The 23,010-nt window shown below is 39.8% G+C and overlaps 2 protein-coding genes across 6 annotated transcripts in view; one reads left to right on the top strand and one right to left on the bottom strand.

Annotated features, from left to right (window-relative positions):
* Window positions 1-20,055, bottom strand: part of LOC108089405 (palmitoyltransferase app) — a 63,921-nt gene extending 43,866 nt beyond the window's left edge. For 2 of the 5 annotated variants that reach the window (XM_017187600.2, XM_017187595.2), the window contains exons 1-2: window positions 19,913-20,055; window positions 17,874-18,135 (exon numbers count right to left, since the gene is read on the bottom strand). The gene's annotated coding sequence lies outside the window, so the exon portion shown is untranslated. Of the gene's footprint in view, window positions 1-17,873; window positions 18,136-19,392; window positions 19,568-19,743; window positions 19,881-19,912 lie in introns of those variants that run through there. The other 3 variants (XM_017187598.2, XM_017187597.2, XM_017187596.2) reach the window with 3 other exon arrangements.
* A 650-nt stretch (window positions 20,056-20,705) lies between these two features.
* Window positions 20,706-22,966, top strand: LOC108089498. Its single transcript, XM_017187801.2, has 2 exons — window positions 20,706-20,840; window positions 20,936-22,966. Exons 1-2 carry the CDS (start codon window positions 20,820-20,822, stop codon window positions 22,370-22,372), a joined length of 1,458 nt encoding a protein of 485 aa, XP_017043290.1. The 5' UTR covers window positions 20,706-20,819; the 3' UTR covers window positions 22,373-22,966.
* The last annotated feature ends 44 nt before the right edge of the window (window positions 22,967-23,010 follow it).

The raw sequence follows: 23,010 nt of genomic DNA, 5'->3' as shown, positions 1-23,010 counted from the left end.
CGAGGACGAAGGGCGTCTGGCATTGAGTGGATTAGGGCCAAGTGTGTTGGCTGAGCACTTGGCTCATTAACAGCTTCTGGCACGCACAAACCTTTTGGCCCAGGTCGCAGTGAATGGCACGGGTCCATAAATAAGACGTCAATAAATAAAAATGCCAATGCCAGCAGACCCCAATTCGATGGTCTAAATTAGAAGTTTCCCTCGAGGATGTATTAAGAAATTGTATTCTTCCCCTTAAATTAAAGTACCATACTTTAATGGAAATAAAGTGTTATAATAAAATACCTAACCGAATAATTCACTTTCTCTAAAAATATATTATTGATTAAATCAGAACAGTATAAATTGAGCAATAATTCCCCACATACAGTATAGTATTTTCCCCTCTCAAATAAAATCTCCAAAAAGTTAATTGACCCACCAACATTGTTTCCGTGTTCGCCTAATAAAACGTATCCCCCAAAAATTCTTCAACTTAATTAATTCCCTAAGAACTTAGGATAGGCACATCGTTAACACATTCTTGGCATCGACTTAGGAAATCCTGAATGGTGCTCCACAGTTTTCGACAATGTTTACGGCCGAAACATGGAATTACCCACACAAAATTAAATAACGAAATATTTGCGAACCGAAAACAACGCAGGACCCTCGACGCCCCAAAGGCCTCTCTCGTCGACCACACCGGCTTATTTTGCTCAAGGTAAATAGAATTCTTGAAACAGAGCGGCGCATTATGCTCTTGTGTAATTGTGGGCTGCTAGGATGCTGCTGGGATGCTGAAATGCTGGGATGCTGTAGCACCAAACGAAAACAAAAACACGAACAGGAAGAATAACATTGGCCTGCAGCAAAACATAAATGTCCTTGTTGCGGTCGGCGGTCAGAATCGGAAACTTTTTGCGCACGTTTGCCCCGGAAATTTAAAGGGGCAAAGGACGAAGGACGAAGGACCGGCGAAGGGGGGGGCCCAAATTGAGAAGGGGTGGGGCCACAATGAGGCGGTCGGTCAGGTCATTGCAGGCAGGAATGGCTGTAAATCACAGTGGACACTGCAGCGCCAGAAAATTGGCGAGTGCTCGCAAGGTGGCCAAAGGAAACTCAAAAGGCTGCACCACAAATTTCCTGGCCAAGGTTACAATAATAAATTACTATCGTCGTGGCTGCTTGACTTTGTAGAGCTTGGATAAACTATAATAAAATCATGTTTACCACTATTATACTAATTTTGATATAATTTAAAACATATAAACAACAGACTGAAATTGTTGGAAATTATTTGTAACTTTTAAACATTGCCTTTAGTATGTTTTAGAATTTATAAAATGAACATATGATTATAAAACATTACCTTTCCTCAAATAATTTACATAAATGCTTTACTTTACATGTTGTAACACATACCCATTAGTTTTGAAAACTTTCAGAAACTTTGTAAAGTAATTAAATATTACTTTTGCAGTGAGATACCTAAGTTCTTTCAAATTTAAATAATTGAATAATAAAAGAATGCTAATAAAAGGAAAACAAACATCCTTGATTCTTTCTCTGCTTTTTTAGAAAGCCTTTAAAGTCTAAGTAACTCTCTTATTGGGCACAAAGTTGCGCTAATAAAAATCTGGGCAGCACGTAAAAGTCATTGACACGACGCAACTGTTCAAACATTGTCGCGGCTTATCTGCGTTTACAACGCCTTGGGCTTGGGCTGGCTATCTCCGGAGAATCCCCGGATCCAGGGGATCCCAATTCGCAGCGCCATTCTAGGCTGGCAAAATCAAGTTTGCGAAAGTATCTGAAATTTGCATGTTAACTCGATGTGCGTGGGTTAGTGGTAATGCCTTCCGCTGCAGCCTCTTACTTCTGAACTTCCGAACCGAACCGAAAAGCAAACCGAAAGCAGGTTGGTTTGGTTGGTTGGCGAAAAGTTTTTGGGAAATTGAGCAATAAACTTTGCGCGCACTCTCTCACCCACATGTGAGTTAAACAAGCGTGACTGTTTGCTATTTGGGGTGGGTGGCTGCTTGTTTTGGGCGCTTTTTCAAGGAGGCCACTCATCGCCAGCTGTTTCCTTTCGTTTGCCGGAGGAGTAATGAAAGAAATATGCAAATATTGCGGTTTAATTAACTCGTTTTTGTACCCCCTCCTCCACTCCTCATTCCACACAGTGTTCGGTGTTCAAACGATTTTAATTGCCGGCCCACCTGGCGTATGAGTGATGATGATTTTGCCACTGTTGCTGCTGCTGCTGCTGATGATGATGATTACGATGATGATGGTAATGGCGCTCTGTTGACAACCGAATGCCAAAGTCAATTATAAGAATGCCTTGATAAACTGTGAAAATTACGCATACGCCGCGTACGCCCGCCAGCCAGACAGACAATCGCCATCGCCGCCCATTAATAATTATGCACAACAAAATACTTGAGCCAGGAGTAAACGTAAACAACAACAAGACACTCGTCAGTATTTGATGGAAGGGCACTTGGGAAATTCACAACCTAATTTCCGCAAGGAGAGAAGAGTGAGAGTGAGCCTTGAAGAGTTGAATTCCGACAATTAGCCGGCTAGCAAAAGTAATTTCCCTCATTTAATGCCACCCCAACCCGCATTCAAAAACCCAACACTAACAACGAAAAAAAAAAAGAGGGAAAAGCGCAACGCAACAAGGAACGACTGATGATGATGGAAATTGCTTCGCTGGGCGCCACAGTTGAAAGTGTAACCACAAATGGCAAATGCTAGACGTCGTCAGCTACGTGAGCGCATTTCGAGAGGGAAATTAAATTGAAATGAGACGCGTTGCCGCGTGCGGAAAATGCGATGGCGCTACAAGTTGTTAAGACTATGGCAGCAAACAGAACAACAACGAAACAACAACAACAACAGATGGCAGGCACACCGGGAAAAGCGGGAAATGCCGAGGCAACCGAAAGGAATTAAAAACGGAGCAACCGAGCAGCGAGCGGCGGCAGCGGCAGGCGGAAATTAAGTTTACGGCGTCGCCTTTCCTTCACGACCCAACAACTGAAATGCAAGGCCACCGAGAAAAATATGCTAAAGAAACGCGAGTGCATGCATAAAATTATATGAAAACAGCAACCGGATCCCCAAACCGTATCCGCAGTGAGCCAAACTTAAGAATTCCCGGTTGCATTTCCACTTGGTTCTCAAAACGAAAGTAATATGATTGCTTTTACGAGTAGTTTTCATTTAGAGTATAAAGCATTTTAAATTGTGATAAACATGAAACCCGGTCCGAAAAAATTAAAAAGAAAATATTAAATAAAATAATATATTTTCAGTATTTAAAAAAATGATGAAAAATTCTATTTTGGTTCTGTTGATGAACAACAAATAAATAAATATTTTGCGAAGAATGTTATTTTAATTAATCAACCGAGTTTGTGTTTATTAAAAGCCAATTTAGTTGAGGCATATTGAAAAGCAAATTGTTCTTTAATTAAAGCAGAAATTCTTTTAAAAACATTATAACCAAGAGGACACAAATTCAATTGCGTTCAAGACTTAAATTAGTTATTTATTTAAGGTGTTTTTCTCAGGGAAACATTTGTTTATTTGCTAGCTGAGTTCCACAGTTAAAAGTGTTTTCTTTTGCATAAATTTGCGAACAGCTTGCCGCAGCGATTCCAACAAATTCAGTTAAAGCGACTGCATTAATGTGAAATGAAGTTGTGCACTTTGCCCGCGCCACAGTTGTCAGTCCGTCACGGGGATATATGTACATAAATACATATATCATTGTATATATATCCCCTTGACACGCCTCCTTTTTGCCGCATCTTCATCTCCAGAGGGAGAGAGCGTTTAAGGCAACATGTGAAGTGAAATGAAACGAAACGAAACAAGTGCATTATTTGCATTAAATTATGCATACGGCGAAGGTGAGCGAAGGTAAAAGGTAAAGGGTGCCAAAGGGAAAAGAAAAGTGTCAGCAGCCGCGCGATTTCACACGCAAGTGGGTGATGGGTGGTTGGGTGGTGGGTGGTGGGTGGGCGGTGGTTTAAAGCGTGCGAAATTCAATGGGTGGTGCTTCGAGGGCCGCAAACAATACGAAAATAAAAAGCAGATCGCGTGAACAAGTGCGGGCCCACAGACCTCAGAGCCTCGGATCTCGAGGGGCCTCAACGAACAACGGCCCTCAAGTTGATGCGCAAAATTTGTGCAATTTAATTTGAAACTCTGTCGGGGAGTCACTTATTCATGGCGACAGGTGAGCGAAGGAGTAAAAGAGACAGACAGCTCGACCGGACTGATAACGGAAATTAGATAAAAAGCAGTTGAGGAAAGCGAGATTTTAATAACAAATGAGGTGATAATTTCCGCTTTTAGAACGCAACTCACTGAGACACAAAGTTGCCACAAGAAACTGGATAAATATTTAACGCGTTCGCTCGCTACTCATCATAAAGATATTTTAAAAATGTATAACTTGGCTGAGTATTAACTGAGTATAATTTAAAAAAAGCTATATCATAGTTCGGCCATTAAAAATTCCGTTTTAAGCTAAATATTTTTATAAATATTTTTTTGTTAAGAATTCATCTCTTATAAACTCATTAACGACTTGAATATGGATTATTGCTGATTTGTTCTAATTTAAAGGGGTTTTTAGTTTAAGGATTTGCATTCAAATATTTATATTCTGAAGCAGTATTTCTTTGATATTGGTAGCTAAATCCTATTTTATGATTAATCCCCCCTTAAGCATGCATTCTTTTGAGCAGCTGATAGTAATCATACCACACACAGAGTACATAAAGCACAAAACTGCGCAATTTGTCAAGCTCTGGGTTGGCCAGCAATGCCTTATCCCTTCCTTTTATGTCCAGCTGCATGACAATCAAATTAGTTTTGTTGCACATCCAAACGGCTTCCTCGGGGCGCCCCCGCATATGTTTACAAATCCCAGGGAGAGCCAAACAGCGAGCATTCGGCAGAGATGAAGAGATGGAGAGACGGAGGGAGATGGTCGGCATCTGGTCCCTAAGCTGTTGCTTTTGCGGGCAACCAAAGACCGGAGTGGCACCACCGTTTTGACCACTGGCTCTGTGGTTCCTTCGAGACTCGGCTAAGTTACAACCGACCAACGAAGGAAAAGCTAGCCAGCCGGAGCAGAAGAAATCGCTTGCCTTTTCCGAAACGACCACAACAATGGCTGACATGCAGCACATGCCATAAAATGCAATGGCCAGACATGGCAACAAATGTCCTGCTCTTTCCCCCAATTTCCCTCTCGCTTTCCCCCCCAATACTTTCCAACAACATCAACTTTTCATCCCCTTCTGCTTTGCATAGTCAACTGATTTTGATGGCATTTTCGCACAGCTTAAAACAATTTGCCATAATGCTTTTACTGCGTAGCGACGTCGTGATGTCATCGCCAGGGGCACAAGATTGTGATGGCTGAGGCTGCCGCAGGCGTGGTTCGTTTGCTTTTTGCTCGAGAAACACCCAAAACCCAAAACCCGAAACCCAAAAGTGAGCGGAAAGTCAAGTGATTTTAAGTGGCTCTAGGTCAGCCAAAATCGTTAATATTCAAAGGCAGAATAATGGTGATTACATTTTATTAATGATATTGCAGAAATGAACTGTAGAAACATTGGTGGAGTTAAAAGTCAATTAAACGATTTTTGTATTATCTATAACCATTTAACAAATACTTTTTCAATTTCAAGCCAAGGGACCACGTTAATTGAGGATTTGTATGGATATATGGTATTCTTACCTTACTTAAAGAAATACTTTTTGTTTTTATTAAAATCCGAACTTGGCAATAATATTAAATTTTAAGATCGGAAATCATTGTATATAAAATAGAAATAAAATAAAATAAAAAATATATAAAAATAATAAATAAATATAAAATTAAATATATATAATAATAATAAATAAATATAAAATAAAATATATGTAATCTCTTTTATTGAGCGTGAGCTTATTTAATTTATAGTGGGACCATATCCGATTCCAATATAAAAACCAATTGAATCTCAACGGACTAAAAGAGATTTCGTTGACAGGGGGAATTCTTTAAAATTCGGTTGTAACGGGACTATCCCCAGAAGAGCCTCCAGCAGAGCCACATCCGCTGTGATTACAGTTAACTCCGCGAAAATTGAAACGGCTAGAGGGAATAAAACGGTTACGTCGTGGGCGCGCAATAAATGCTCGTAAAATAAAGTGAAATGGCTTTCTCTTGCTTTCTTGACGGCCACTGAAAATGCATTTCCGATAGTTTTGTGTGTGAGTGTGTGTGTGTGTGGGTGAGAGGCCTTACTGGTGTGTACGTGGGTATCTGTGTGAGGGCGTGACTCCTGCTGCAACATGCAACGCTAAAAGCCATGACCGTGCTGCACGCAATCATCAGGAGTTCACGCCAAATCTGCAGCTACTTTTGTTTAAGAGTTAAAAGGTTCCGATCCCCCAATTTTCCGAGGGGCAACTGAGAAGTTCGGGGGGAATTGCACACGCATCGAACAAGGCAGATATAATAATAATAATAACGAGCCCTTTAGCTTTTTTCCTCTGCCTCTCCGCCGGTTTGTTAGTTTGGCTGTTTGCCGACTTTTGCAACTTTTGCAACGGGAACAGGAACTTTGCCGTGTGGAAATTCTATGGGGAATCGGGCGTTGCCTCGTTGCCACGTTGCAAAGTTATAAGCAGGTCAGTGCCGGCCAAATCAGTGGCAGCTCGACTGCAAAGGAGAGATGATTTCAAAATGTGCTGAAAACTACTTAAGTCCGGGGCTTAAAAACTATGCAACGGTGGAAAAAGAAAGGCTTTTGTTGGGTGGGTCAAAACCGAGGAAACGGGGCAGGAAACATCTAGCAGCAGTTCGAACTCGCCACACAATAACATAGATATTTCATGGGATCCCCGTTAAATAAAGTTGAATAAGGAGCTTTATAGTGCAGAAGCTATATTGTTGTACAGTCAAAGTGGCGATAAAATCTTAACAAAAGGAGACAGCATATTTTCCTGGAGTGTTATTTGAATAACTTGAACTCAAGAGAAAAAAACTATGAACACTTAAATACCCCAAAGAAATGTTCTTTTAAAAAGTACTTCTGAAATAAATTGTCTGAATGGTAAATAAAATTATTTAAATATCTTTGAAAAGGGAAGACATTTATTTTCTAAAAAAAATAACTTTGGTTTACTTAACACCTGAACAATTTTATCCAGAAATCCATCGAAAGATGCTAATTATGTGGCTAATTTCTTTACCAAACCCAACCTGAAATCAAACTTTTGAGACTAGTTTGCTCAAACTTTTCCCAGATAAGAGTGACGACAGGGAAAAATAAAAGAAAATCCTGAAGCCAATGGCAGTCGCCTGGCAAATGTCTGTGCCACACGAATCACTAAAAATTTTAACAAAAGTTAAACTTCCGCTTCCTGGCTCCGCTGGCAACGGAAGTGAGTAAAGCTTTTCAACATTAAAAAGATGTAGAGGGCCCGCGACAGCGCCAAAAAGCTGAGGCAAAAAAAAAAAAAAATGGAGGAAAGCGGCGGTGTGGCAGCGGAAAATTGTGCAAAAATACTTATATTATAGCTATGATGATGGCAGGCCATCGTGGGGAGCATGTAGATAAGCTGCGTAGATTTACCCAGGAACAGGAATACCCCGACCTCCGGCGCAAAAATGCCACGAATATTCAAAACATGCGCTTAAAAGTATGTATTTTCCAGCACATGGCATCAGCAGAAAAAAAATGGGGAAAACCTGGGGTAAAAAAAAATATGGAGAAAACCTGACGAGAAAGCCTCCAACAAAAATGTGCAGTATGCTTAGAGGGGCAGGCGAGTCACGTGCTGACCTCCTCGGAAGGATAAACTTTTTTGCACAAAACCAAACCGACCAGGTGGCATGTGGCTCACCAGGATGTTTGCATATCATTTGGGGGCAGGCAGGACTCTCTGGGAAATGTTCAACGCAGTTAAGGCAAGCAAATTACGGCTGATGGAGCAAAAGGGAAGCAAATCAGTCAATGCGAGTTTCATTTACTTCTGAACAGCAAACAAATATCAATCATTTTGAACTACGAATTATTTATTTCGAGCAGGATAGGGATCAAAGATACTTCTTTTACATTAAGACTACTTCATTCCACATTCAAAGGAAATATTTTTCATGCAAAAGAGTCAATTTGTATTCGGTAAATGTCAAGGTAGAATGAAATACGAATATTATTACAAGATATAACACTTTATTAGTTTCTGCAATGCAGTGAAAAAACCGCATGGAAAACAAGCAAGCAAATGAAAAGGGAAAGCTACTCTGACTAAAGTAGAAAAGCGGCCTAAAGCGAGTGCAGCAAAATCAAATCGCCCAGAAAGATTCAATCAAACAAACAAGCCCAAAGGCGTAGCTTTTTGGTAAGGAATAAGGCTGTGGGAAGGTCAACTGCTCCACCCCCCTTCCACTCCCTCTGCTCTTCATCAAGCCAATGGCAGGCGGCAGAAGTATAGAAAAGTAAGTGAAAGATGGCAAAGTACTGCTAACAAAAGCTGCAAACGTGACAAAATTAGTGAACAATGGCCCGCAGTCTGCGGATGAGATGAAGAGAAGGAACTGGCGACGGGAAAAAAGATTGGTGGGCGGAGGCCAAGCCAAAGAGGTTGTGGGGCCCGGGGGCCACTACCTTATGAACTCTCGACAACGGCGGCAGGATGTGATCCTCAGCCGCAGGCACACAACGACTAAATGTGGTCAACGATGGCGAACAAAAGGAAATGAGAAGAGGCAAAGCTAAGGAGAAAGTCACGACTAACGGATCCCTCAGCTTTTCAGATTAGAAAACTATAAATTTGGAAAATTATTATAACACTTTTGCTTGCCTAAAGTAAGCATTAAATATCCTAGCTAAAATGTTAGTTAATTGTCTAGTAGTCGGAATAAATTTAATTTCAATTTACATACTTCTTAAAAAGAGTTGATACCAAATAAATATGAGACTGCTTCTTCAATTTGTGTTTTCTAAATGCTTTTTTTGTTTCGGAAAATGTTTAAACTTAAAAAATAAATATTAGATAAATAAACAAATAATTCTATTTTGCTCATCATACTCCTAATGCCACTTTAATAAGCGGTACAAAACATAAAGACGCATCAGGCAAACAAAGGCGGACTAGTGAAAATGCACACATAATGGCCAGCGCACACAATGCCACGCGCCAGTGTGCGTGGATATGAATGTGCGTTTTCCGCAGGGCCAGGGAAAATCTGCGAAGGAAAAACCCAGTGGCCAGTGGCGAAGAAGGAGAAGGAGAAGGGCCCGCGGCGGAATAGATTGACGAACGCCTCAGTCAACTGTCAACTGGCCATGGACAATTTGCGCCCTGGCAAATTGAAATCGAAACGAATCGCAGCTAAACGAAGACAGAGCTCAGTGTTTGACTTTCGATGACTCAATCGGGAGGACGCAAATATTTGCCGAGCCTTGAAGGCGAACTTTAAAGGTGCCGTGCCGTTGAAATAAAATGACGGGGGAAAATACCAGGCCAACGACAAGGACTGCAGGCCAAATGCATTCCAGCTGCTCTCGCCTGGAATGAAAATGTTTGTCAGGCCAAGTTCTTTACAAAAAAAAAAGAAAAATTGAAAAAGAAAATGCAGGAACAGTGCAAATGGTTGGCATAGCGCAAAAGTTGCTCAGCTAGTGGCACCTTCGCTTGCTGTGACAAGAGAAAATCACAACACTAGAAAAATAGTTGGGCCAACTTTCAAGTAACATCAGAGTTCAGGTGATGTTCCGGCCTCGTCCTTTCCACTCCACCTCTTGTCGCCAAGCAACTTTTTCCCCGGCTGTGACACAAGTATGTCAGGACATTATAGGAGCGCAATGGGCGGAGCCAGGAGCTGGCTAAGTCCCGCTCGATACGGGGGCACAAAATATTTCAGGCACGCACACAGCTCCGGCAAAATATGCATTAGAAAATGTCATAACATAAATTTAATAAACCATGGCAGCGACAGCCAATCTTTGGCTTCGGCTCTCAGTTTCAGCGACAGTTTTAGCAATGGCACAGCAAAAAAATCCGCATCGATATTGGCTATCAATAATGGTTTTTAATTATTTAATAATTGGATATTATGATAATAGCATAATTAAATAAATTGCACATTTGAATTTAAAATACAAAAGCTAAAATTGTATATGAATTTATTAACATATTGCATTGAGAATTAAAAAGCAATAAATAGCAATTATATTAAAACCGATTTAAAATAATAATTGGAGTGTTAAATTGGTTAAATCCGTTTTATGATTTTATTTTCCTAGTGAAATCAGCTAATACTCTTTTTTTATCCTATTTCTTTGTGTGCTCGCTGTGAAATATCTTGGCATGCTGCATGCAGACTCCACTAAGCCGGCAAAATATTGCGTATACGCAGGATGGGCTGTGCGCTGACTTAGCAGCACAGCTCGTTCGAAACGAAACGTATGCTTTATGATGTGCATGTCGGGAGTGGTGAACCAAAACACACAGCTTTGTGGAATACATTGCTTTTATAGATTTCAACCAGCACATTTGTCTTGCTTATCGGGAAGGCTGGCTGGCTCCTCTCAAACTCTAACTATTATATTTCCACCGCCCATGTGTCGACGTAATCGCTCATGTCGTTTGGCACATGAATGATTAGATTCCTGGAGAGGAGCTGGCCATTTTCATTGGCTCAATGGCGGCTGGAGCTCAGGCTCAGCTTGTCGGCCAATTGCTGCATAATTCGCTCAAAACATACGTTCCATTTATGGCATCTAATAGATATTTAATCATATGCCACAACGTGAGTGCTGTGCATCAAGTGAATGGGTCGAGATTAGATTAGATTTATCGTGTGCTTTGCGTAGAGCACAAGGATACATTGTCCCAGGACATCGGCATTGTCCTGCTGATAAGCTGTGAAATATTCACAAGCTTAATGCATTTGCCTGAACATTTATTTATTTAGATTTATGAAAATCAATTTCATTTATTAATTTTCCACTGTATTTGCTGACCTCTTACTTTACTTTTAGCCAGTGCAAATTGGGTTATATTTTATGTGGTCAATTAAAAAGTGAATTAATTATAAATGAACAACACTCTGGCTGTAATCCTGAACAAATTGCTGCCAGTTAATAAATTCAGTAATTATTTTTATAAAAAAGCTATTTATTTCTGTTCGTATTAAAATTTTGATTAGTTTTGAATTAATAACTATCTACCTCCTTTTACTCCACTTCACATATTTTTTTCTAACCTTTAATTTAGTTTTAGTAAGCTTAAAAGACATCTAATAAATAAACGCAACTGTTTGTGAAATCTTTTTTCTGTCCCACGTCATCCATCAAAATTTTCTTCTTTCCAGCAAATTGATTAACATTTTCCAAGTGTTGAATAGGTCTCGCAAATGACATCCTCACTCGACGGGGGTTACTGACTAACTGCCACATAAAAGCGGTTTATCGGAGCTTTACTTTGTGCCTGGTCATGGCATTTTGTCAACTTAATTCTGGCACTGATTAGTTACCGATGACTGCGGCTGCTTTTCTTACATCTACGTCACAGCATGTGTTTTTCCCCCAGTTTCTTTTTCCTTTGTGGGTGCGGTAAGGTAAACAAGATAAACGACCAAAGAATGTGGTGAAAAAGAAAAAAAAAGCCAGCCAAACAAAGGCCGTAGGTAAAATAGGAAAGCTTTAAGCAAAAAGGGAAAAAAGCGAAAAACAACTCTGGAAATTGCACTAAATTATTTCAATTAAGAAACTCTCGGCGCACAAAATCAACTTTCTCTTGACTGGAAAGAGGGGAGCACAAAATGAAAATCTAATCAGCAAATTGTTGGAATAACAGCGAAAAAAAACACAGAGCCCGATTACGTAGAGTGGTGGCAAATGGGGGCGGCGGTGGGTTGGAGGGTCAATCTCAGGCAATGCCTGATACGAAACCCTCGGCATACGGAATATTGTATACGAAATACGGAATATATCGTGGGTGTGGGTGTGATTATAAGCACTGCCGATAAGCGTGTTGATACACTCGCCATATCGGACCATCTCACGGTGAATGGTAAATGTTGAATGGTGAATGGGGCACGTACCTGTACCGGGTGGCCGCCACATCAGTTGACAGACAGACGACGATGGCCCAGTGTCGAGGGCGGAAAACGAGTTAATCAATTGCCATTTGTCAAGGACTTCGAATAAATGCACATCTCATTGAGCGACAGGAGGAGTCACTTCAGCCGGGAGACAGCTGGCTGCAAAATGTTTGCTCAACAATGCTTACAAATTTGAGCCACAGTCAAACTGCTCTAAAGCAAATTTAAGTAAACTTAAAAAGCTAATAATACAATAGCCTTACAGAATGAATTTTTCACAATTCAAACTTTCATAATTCGAAATTAATGTGCAAAAATGTTATCTTGAAAAACTCTTAAGGGATTTAAGGGGAAGCACTTGTTTCCGTGAAGCAAACAAATGTGATTAAACTCTAACAAATGTTAACAAATAAAATAAATATTTGTGTTAATTAATAAAAAAATTTGTATTAAGAGCAGATTTTAAGGAAGTAATAGTTTTCAGTTAAAATTCATGCAGTTAAACTACCTATTAAACTTTTGGAAATGAAATTTGTTTTTTTTTTTAATATTGTTTCAGCAAAATAAAATGTATAAAAAAGGGGAAGTCATAGCATTTATTTATGCAATCCACTTTTCCTTGAATAACTTAAGTGTCAAATGGAAATTCAAGTTAGGGAAGTTCAACTGTATAAAATGCAATGCACACATGGCGTATGCAGAAATATGCAAAAGGGATGTTCACATTGCGTATACGCGGTGTTGCCAGCCCAACCAGGCAGATGGAAAGACAGTGAGGCACACCGATGGATAGATAGATAGGTAGATAGAGGAGAATGATAGACCGAGGAGTCAGAACAGACAAATACCCGGCGCTAGAAATCAATCTCAGATAGACGGATGGATGGAGCAGCAATCGACATGTGAATTTTTGTGCAAATTGAAACACGCTTCTGATACGTGCAGGCAAATAAAATAGTTCACGGCGGACAGGGGAGCGCCGGAAAAAATGCAGAGAGAATACGGGGATTGAGCAAACAAACAAAGGGAACGCAAACAAATCTGTTACTGGAAAACACGCAATAAACTATGCAACGAGGGCCGTAGAATGGGAAGGCAAAGCTTTCGGCCAACACAACTGGTGGAGTGACCCTCGTAGTTCGTAACTCTGGTGCAACGCTGCCCGAATGAGTGACAAACAAAGGTATGCAAGTGCCGTTTGCCTCTGTAAACATTTCACTTATTCGGTCTATAGATACTTCAAAGATTTTCTCTACCTTGATTCCACTGCTATCTTAATTAATTTGATAAACACAATCTATGGGAACGTCAGTAAAAGTCATTCCCTTATCTTTTAATCATAAAATCACATTTGACATTGTTCCGATTCGTACTGGATTATTCTGAATGATTGTGAAATTCGTGATTCTGAGTTTGCAAGCTCTCATTTAAATAACATTGTATAAATTATTATTTTTCACATTTTTTTTAGAAAATTGCTAATCAGAATGGAAAAAAAACAATATATTTGGTTTTTGATTAAAATGACATAGCTCAACAAAATTAAAAAAAAAAATTTATTTACGAAACATAGTATGAGTAATATTATGATTAAATAACGTGTTAATCTTCATTACCAATATTTAAATAATATTAAAATTACCCACTAAATAACACAAAACCTCTGTTTTTCTTAATGATTTTAGATCACGTGTTTCCAGCCAATGTTATCAATTGAAAACCTGCACTAATAGGCCCCTAAAAAAGCATATATACTTTATAATCGCCGTTTCTATGACGTGTTAAGGTTCAAAATTAATGAGCACTCATGCCAAATAAGCTTCTATACCAATGTGCTTGGCAAACGAGAACTCGAAGCAGACTGCACGCTTTGGTATTCTTAAAGCCCTCGTGTGTGTGCATTGCATTTTTTGGGAAAGGGGTGAGGGACTCGCCAGCTTGTGATTCATTCATTTCATTGGCCGGTCATTCAGGTACTCCAACTAGCCAACCATCTAACTATCCAACCATCCATCCATCCATCCGTCAGTGGGGTAGTTTTTGGGGGGCTGTCGCAACGCTCGGACCGCATTGCCAGGGCCATGCATCAGAATGGCAGCCAAGCGTTTTGGGCCAAGTGTGGGGCTCTAGTAAAAAACTAGAAGCATCCTAGGAATTTTGTTTTCATCTCCATCATTTTTTAGAGGGGCCTGAAGAGGCGAAAGGTCGGTGGTCGAAAGAGCGGAGTTCGGGGCTGAATAACAACCAATTTATTTGGCCACGCTGCAAATTGTTACCCAACGTTCGCATTCGATCACCATCATCATCGTCATCGCCTCTCCAGCTGCTCCTCCTGACCCGCCAGCTCCTCCTGCTCCCAGCTCCTTTGGCCTCTCCTTTTGGCTCCTGACCGACCACCAGTCCACCAGTCCAGTAGTCCTCGTCGTCATCATCAAAAATCGTTGATTGCAACAAAACAAATTGCATTTTAAGGAGATTACTTGTCGGACCGTCTGCTCTAGATGAATAGTCGAGTGCTCCTGCCATCGAGAGTGGGTTCTCGTGGCCACTGTCCATCCCATCCCCCCATCCCAATCAGTCCGCTCGGGCATTCGGTCATGTGTGCGGTGGAGTGGCCGATTTTTTAATAAATCATGGCGCATTAGTATTGGCTGCACAAAAAAATGCACTTTCCCGAATTTTTTTTTGCAGCAGCGGGCTTTCGATAAATTGGCAAGCATCAATCGAGTAGCCAGTCGATTCGGGCTTTTTTAGGTCACATATTGTGAAGCCTAATAGGGATTACGAATGATGGTCGCAGATGAATTAGAAACAAATTAAATTCGCCAATCTCCTCCAACCGAAATAGCAAGAAACGGTTTGAATACATAAGGCAGTATCTCATCCATCATTGAAATGTCCGAACGTTTTAAAAACAAAACTGGGACAAATGAATAAATCGCTATAGCAATTTAAACAAGTCGACAGCCAATCCATCATACTCAAGTTGAACCCTAAAGTGCATTTTAACAAAAAAAATTGAAACATTTAAGTTTGAAGGCTGTTGAATTTAAAAGCTTTAAAAAAAATTATTAAAAATTAAACTGGGGCTAAAATAAAGTTGCGCTCGTAAACTTTATAATGTGTGATACAGTCGTAAAGGGATAAAAAATATGACCACCTGATTGAAAAAATAAGATGTGATATTACCACAACGCATCTTAAACAATTACACTAAAAGCAAGATAACTTGAGTCTTTCTTGCAATATGCGTGGCAACAAAGTGCCCCATTGGTGTAGTAAAGTCGTTTGAATATGGCATTATGGTCTGTGCTAAAGCTGTTTACAAAACGCCCGCCCGAGACCCGCTAATAAAAACAAATCCACGCCAAGCTAAACGCATTCACATCGAAAAAAGGCAGCCAATAAAAAGTCAAGAATGGTAAAAAAAATGCATGATTCAAGCCATAAAAAAAACACCAAAACGACCGGGACAGCCGTCGTCCTCGGATGTCCTTTTCCGCGGCAAACATTTTCATGAGTCACCAGCTTGCTTGGGGGACGTACGCACGCGAAGGTAAAGCTAGAAAGCCAACAGAAAACCAAAAAAAAAAAAAAAAACCAAAATAAAATCAGTTTAGGCCGGGTCCGAATCGAGAATTGTGTGACTCGTGGGTTCTTTTCTTTTATTTGGGGGTTTCAGCCCCTAGCATAAATTGGCGAAAATAAATGCAAATGCCTATGTGTGTGTGTTAGCGTGAATGTGACCTAGTCGCGGACAACGCGGCGCATTAGTAATGTAATTTGATTTGATTTTTATGTTCTGGTGCTTGCGGGCAGCCAGCATTGAAATGGATTGCGTTCCGTGGGGGTAAACAGGATTTTTATGTCCGCCTAATGGCCATAAACACACGAACACGATATTATCGCAGCAGCCCATGCTAATTGTGAACAAGTGATTAAGTTTAATTGCAGGAGAGATAAAAGTACAGCACTTGTGGCCATTCCCAGATCGAAGTGCCCTATAAACCCGTATCTGTATACATATATATATAGTACGCACAGAGCCATCAATCATGAATACAAAAATATGCCGCCAGCACTCAACAGCTAAGCGGCTTTGTTATGCAAATTTTGAACTCTGCCGGGGAAAAAATTGGAGTGTCAAGGGGTCGGGCTTTAATAAAAATTCACAAGTCAAAAGTCTGCAATTTGCAAACATTTCGAAAGCCACTTTGCAGTACGGATTAAATATCAGAGTGCACAATGACCGAAAGTTATTGCAAAATATTTCTGTGCACCACACACAACAACTGGCTTTCAATTAAATGCATATAAATACGGAAGTTTTTAGTTTTGTTTTACTTGTGTTCAGTGTCTATTTACAATTAAACCGACCAGGCATATTTCTAATTTATTTTTGCTAAAATTGTGTGAATCAAAATATTGCACATTGTTCATGCTGCAATTTGATTGCACAAACTGAAATATAATTTTGCGAAAAATATAGGAAACTGAAACGGCAAACAATTGCTCGAACATTTTACCACTCTGACCCCGTCGATATCTCGATGGCGTGCGAAAATTGAAACTAATTAAAGCTGAGTAATGAATTTATATCCAACGTTACGGAGGAGAACTCAGCAATTGTTGAATGCGGTTTGATTCGGTTCGGTTTTGGATTGATGCTCCTCCGACGGGAAAGTCTTTTTGCAGACAAATAGATCGACAGACAGGCAATCGCATTTCCAGTTGTTAAAGCGGTTTCGATTTCAATCGATTCGAGGCTTTGATTAATTGCATTGTAATTTGCAATTACAGTAAATTTAATAATTGCCACTCAATTTAACTCAGCAGTTGCCATTTCTCGACCAGGCATCATCGATGGAAACTCTATTACGTGTGGCAAAATTAACTTATTAAAATCGAGGAACAAAAGAAATACCTCTTCACTCTCCCACGTCGTGTTAAGTGCATTAATTATCTGCCAGTGACAAAGATGCAAAATTAACGTAATTCCATTTAAATTATCTATTTTTATTGCAGAACTCTGACAATAAAAGAGTATAATAATGATTGTTGAGCTTATTATTGCTGAATGGAATAAATAAACGCACTATTTGTTGACTTAAGTGTTAAGAGGATTAAAGTTGTCAACATAATGTTTATTAAAAGCGCTATGAGTACATTCTCTTTTCAAGTTCAGTTATAAAAAAAGTTAGATAAGTTTTTATTCTACACTCTCAAAGTTTAATCTTTTTTCGATAAGGAGAAACATAAATTTAATTTGCTCAACAACATGGCGAAATATCGGAGGAGATAAGTAGCAATATGTATTCTAAATCAGATTTCAGAGTATTTATTACGAAAAGAACTAAAGAAATAAACTAATTAAATGACTGGAACCATTTGAATTACTTATATGATTTTTAAAAATGTTCCCAAAAGATAATATCAATCAAATAGCTCCGCTGTTTGTATAATATATTTGCAAAGATAATACTGCTATCTGTATAATGTTTAGCAGCTCTATTGAAGTTACTTTTGTATGTGCATAGCCTACTTGTATTGAACTTACTCATCGCACATTATCGGCAATATCGCAAGTAAATAAGTTCACACGATTCGCAGACAGAGACGGGGAGTTACTAACTCGTCTACGAGCAACTCTCAATGGAGCAAATACAAGTGGGCGGTATTTCGAAATACTCCAAAAGTGGGGCCAGGGTCAGGGGAATGTTATATTACACGACAATAGCAAATATAGCCGAATTAAACTCACCTCGCTGCAGATTGTGTATTTAATTTAAACGATGAGTTGCCAGCAGCAGAAACAGAAACATTGACCTCGGAACACTTTTCGACATTCGCCTTCGATGATGATTAAATACTCGTACGTTTTTCGATTACACGCGTTAATTTTCACGGAAAATATAGTTTTATATATTCTTTACAGGTTTTCGGTTAAAAGAACGATTGGTTTACACACGTAGTTCATAAAAGAGCATATTATATTTTACTTGTTTGATGTGTTTATTTTATAGCTGTGTTAGATGGCCAAATAAAATTCAAACTGTGCTGATTTAATTCTTTCAATATAGAGTTTAGAAAACTTGTGTTATAAGGGCAGCAGCTCAAAAATTTTGCATTTTCCTGATTATGGGTAAATGTAACAAAAAAACCAAAGGTTGTTAATTGGTTTTTTTTTTTTATTCTTTTTTAATAGTATAGTAGATACATAGATATCATAAATTAACTGCACACGTAAAACGTAGTAGAACTGTAAATTCCTTTTGTTTTCACATATTTTAGTTGTTTGTTTTTAGGGTGAATATGTTAAGTGGATATTTGCTTTATCATTCTCTCTTTTCGATAAATATTTACGAACAATTCTTCTCGAAATGAATTCCGAATTTAATGTCTTTTTGGGGTAACAACCTAAACAAGTGAACTCCCCGAAAGTGTAATAACTTTTCAACGACCTACAAAATTCGGGTGGAATAAAAATGATTTGATTTAATGGGTTAGTCGCAGCGACTAAATAAAAAGCACTGAGCTAAAGGTGTAAAATGAGGTAATTCCGAATTTAAAAGCCTGAGCCGAGGCAAAAAAAAAAAATAACAAAACAAAACAGGTTTTTCGATGATAACAAGATGGAACCAAAAAAAAAAAGAGGAGAAAAAAGAGAAAAACCGGAAAGCTAGAAGCAAAAACAAAAAGCTAGTCCAGAAAGCGAAAAGCACCGCATAACTGTATTCCTATATCGCATTTTTAAAGAAATCAAACCAAGCACATGTGAATATAAACGTACAAACATACAGACGCATGCATCATCTGTTTGTAAAATAAAATAAAATCCAGTCACGACCCGCCGACGCAAAGTCAATTCGCAAAGACAGTCTCGCAACCGCAAAGGCAAAACAGGAAAGGCAATGAAACACAATCGAAGAAGTTAAAACCAATTAAACAAAGTTGCACAAATTCTTTTAGAACCGTCGGCAATACGAAAATAAAACTTTAATAGGCATTATTGATATTTTTACATTTTTTGGCGTCACTGACACAATTCGCGCTCTCTCGCTCTCTTTTATTTGCCTTTTCTTTTGTTGCTTTGCATGTGTGTTTCCCCATTTTTTTTTATTTCTGTGTTGTTTGTTGCTTCTTTTTCCGTGTCTCTCTCTCTCTTGTACAAATGAGAAACAAACTCAAAATTCTCTGAATTTCTTTCGTTTTTTTATTGTCTGTCGAGGCAAAAACAACAACAGGCAAATACAAGCGCCAACGCGCCTTCACACACATACACTAGCACAACTCAAATTAGTTGAGGCAACCACAATAAGCGATGACTATTGTTATTTAAACACTGGGGTTTTCTTTTCTTTTCCCTGCAAAAGCCACGCGACAATTGTTGTGTTTCGAATGCAGTTTAAAGAACAAACATTTAAGAAACATTTAAATCAGCACAGTTTCGCCAAGCAAAGGCAATTACAAAACCAAACACTTGAAGGCGCCGCGACGCGTGGAACAGAGATGGCATGACTAAAGACAAAGACAGCTGAGTACGTGGAAGCGGCGATTTTCGATTTGTTTTGTTTTTGGGTTTGATCTCACTTTTAGTCTTTTGTTGAATAAGAATCCTTTTTAATGCTTACTTTAGCCACAGAATTATATTGTATAAAACGTTTATATAAATAGTTGTTTTTAAAACAATTTAAATATCAAAACAGTGTGATATATTTCCCGGCGATTTATCGAACTGCCCGATTTTTCTCTTGTCACATTTCTTTATATTTTGAGGTCTTGTAAACCACAAATATTTACCAATGTTTTTTCGTCTTTATATTTTTGAACGGTTAACGAAGCAGCGTGCGCAATCACGCTCTCACGAATTTAATTGAAATGCGCGCCTCCGGACCAAAAAATGAAATGAACCCCCAACGCAAAGTTGAAACGAAAACAAACGGATTGAGGGACCGAACTGTTTTGGGGCGGAAATACTATCACCAAAGGCCTAGTAAAGTGAAAAAGTAAGACGTTGTTTTGCGATACTCATATGGTCACACTCTTTCTAAGCCGCATATAGCTATATGACACTAAATTGTTGTGCCTATTTCGTTAAATGCGTTTTTCTCATGCTGTGGCATTTCTGGAAAAAAAAGGCAATAATTCCAATATTTTACGAAAACTTAAAAAATCGAATTAAACAATATACGATCCCGGCTCACTTAAATCTGCTCCCAAATGTGTGGCAACGCTCTTGGGTGGGGAGCTCCGCTAGGGGCAGCGCTGAAAGAGCCGCCAAAACTTAAACTTTCCAAAGCGATATTATTGTAATTACAAGTTTCTGGTGTTCTTTTAGCTATTTTAAAAATGCGTTCTTTTTAAAGGATTTCAAAGATTTGATTGAGGTCTAAATGTCTTTCCATAAAGATTAAAAGACACCATTTGTCTGGCTGTTTAGGCCTAGACCTTTTCTGTAAACAAATAATTTTTGGCTTGTTAGACCCCTCTGTTACTTATATTCAAGTGCCAAAAACTTTCCCGCCCAAAAATTAGTGAGACCACTTCAAGTTTTTCTCTTTTATATCCGTTTTGATTTTTACACTCTTAAGAACGGTGGGCATACTGTAACTCCAGCTGATCGATCAAACAAAAAGATTGATACACAGAATTTGAAGAAAAAATGCTCTACATTTAGAAAGAGAAAGTATTTATTAGCTCGCACGCAATGGACAAAAATCTGGATGAGGTAGGTGTACATCTTGAGAAACGATTTTCTCCATGAAACACAAACGTTTGGATTTTCCTTCGCCTCCTATGACACACGCCTTGTTTTTCTTGCAGGTCAAAGGCACCGTACAAAAGAAGTTCAATGAAATCCGTTCTGCACTGCATATGCGCGAAAAGCTGCTCCTCCGGCAACTGGAAGTCATAGCGAATACTAGACAGCAGCAGCAGTTGCTTAAAAAGTCCTCCCCCGATGTTGAGAACAGAGATTCCAAAAAAGAACAAACTGGAGTGCAATTTGTTCCTGGCGAAGGCGACGATGCGGAGGAGAAGCTGCTGACCGCCATCCGGAGCTACGGTCACTTCCTGCTGGATAACAGTGACTTGCAGCTGGCTCTGCAGGACTACCGCACCACGGGCCTGAGGAACGAGGACTACATAGAGCCTCTCGATGACCACGAGACCATGTATAAGTGCCTGCAGGGCGGGAATGTCTCGTATGTTGATCTGGACGAAGATGGTGTCGAACCAGAGGCCATTGTCGTGGACTTTTCCCGCAACAGATCCCTCGTCGAAGATAATGCCAAGCGTTCCATCATTAACATCACTCTACAGGAGGCCAAGGATCTGATAAAGAAGGCCAAAATCAAGAGGGAAACCTATGTGCCACCCTTGAATCTGGAGGAACTGGACGACGAGCTGGAATCTTCGATAGCGGAAGCTGTATCCAGTTTGGGTCGCGAAACCTCGGCAAAATCAAAGAATAGTCTTCAAGAACCACCGAAAAACAAGAGTCGCAAGCAGCGCTTCAAGCCAAAGATCACCATCAACAATTGCAATGGGACTATTAACCTCCGCAACATAGCCAGCTTGACCATCAATTGCGCCAGTGAAGAGGCGGTCAGTGCTGAGATTCCGCTGGCCAAATCCGCTGATTCCAGCACCACCGAGCCCTCGAATTCCACGCCCACAACCACCGCCTCCAGTTCGAATTACTCCAGCAATGCCAGCTCCCGTTCGCAGTCGAAAAAGCAAAAGGCAGCCAAAAAGCAGGAGAGGATTAACCAAGAACCCAGCTCCGATTCCACGCCCACACCAGGGCAAGCCCATCGGTACGAGGAAACGGAGATTCACGATGTCACCTGCGATTTCTACAATCGCCTGCTCAACGAGATCAAGAAGAGCATGGTGGAGAAGCCGCGCAGGACTTACCACCAAGCAGCAGAGCCGGTTCAAGCTGCAGCTGCCGACTCCAGCTGCGATGCCAATTCCAATCCCAGGCAGTCGGCTACCAAGCAGGAACCAGTGTCCACCACCACATCGGTCACACAAAGCGAATCGGGACCACAAGTGCAGCCGGGCAAGCGACTAATCCTCAAGAACTTTGAGAACCTCAAGATCATCCTGGAGGCGAACAGCGGCGACGAGGATGCCTTCCATCCCGTACAGATCGAGCAGTGGCTGGCGGAGATTATCTCGGAAACGGATCTGGAGCCGATGCAGAACACGGATATCCTGGAGCACAGCCGCATCCACAGCAGCGAGAGCCCCTAAACGAGGCAGTGCACCATATTCCAATCTACTTATCCTTAATGCACTCAGTATTTTCCTGTAGCTATAGTTTCCTTAACTCGTTTTTAGTTTACTTTTTACTCTTAGTTAGTTTTGATTTATCAGAAGACATTTGATCATGTTTTATTTTCAATTTTTAACTAGTTTTGGCGGAACTGGAGCTAAAGAATGTTTATAGAGATCCATTTCGCTTCCCATATGTATATGCTCATTTAGTTTACATTAACAAAGAAATCGAATACCTATTGTACCTATTTAGGTATACATTTCCAAGATTTCATTGTTTATAAAGGATTTTAACAATAGCTTTCATTCGAAACTCCCTTTCCGCCAAATTTTAAACAGAAACAAGAATCTACTTTATTGTTTTATGTACTTAATTTTTGATTTTGTGATTTTTATCCTTTCGTAAGACTTGAACTCGTACCAATTTAGCAAGTAAGCTCCAGGCAGTGTTCAGTGCTCACCGTAGCCCATTTGTAAATGCAATCGAAGAGTCCACATTATTAAAGTGTTAATTGCCATCACAAAACGAACAGCTTTTGCTTAGCACTTTTAATCGGTTTGTCAGTGGATCGACCGGTTGGACAGCTCGAATTTCGCCATGCAATTGAAATTCG

Source organism: Drosophila ficusphila, unplaced genomic scaffold (assembly GCF_018152265.1).
Source record: "Drosophila ficusphila isolate 14025-0441.05 unplaced genomic scaffold, ASM1815226v1 contig_286, whole genome shotgun sequence".
Lineage (NCBI taxonomy): Eukaryota > Metazoa > Arthropoda > Insecta > Diptera > Drosophilidae > Drosophila > Drosophila ficusphila.
This window is presented reverse-complemented; position numbering and strand designations above follow the sequence as displayed.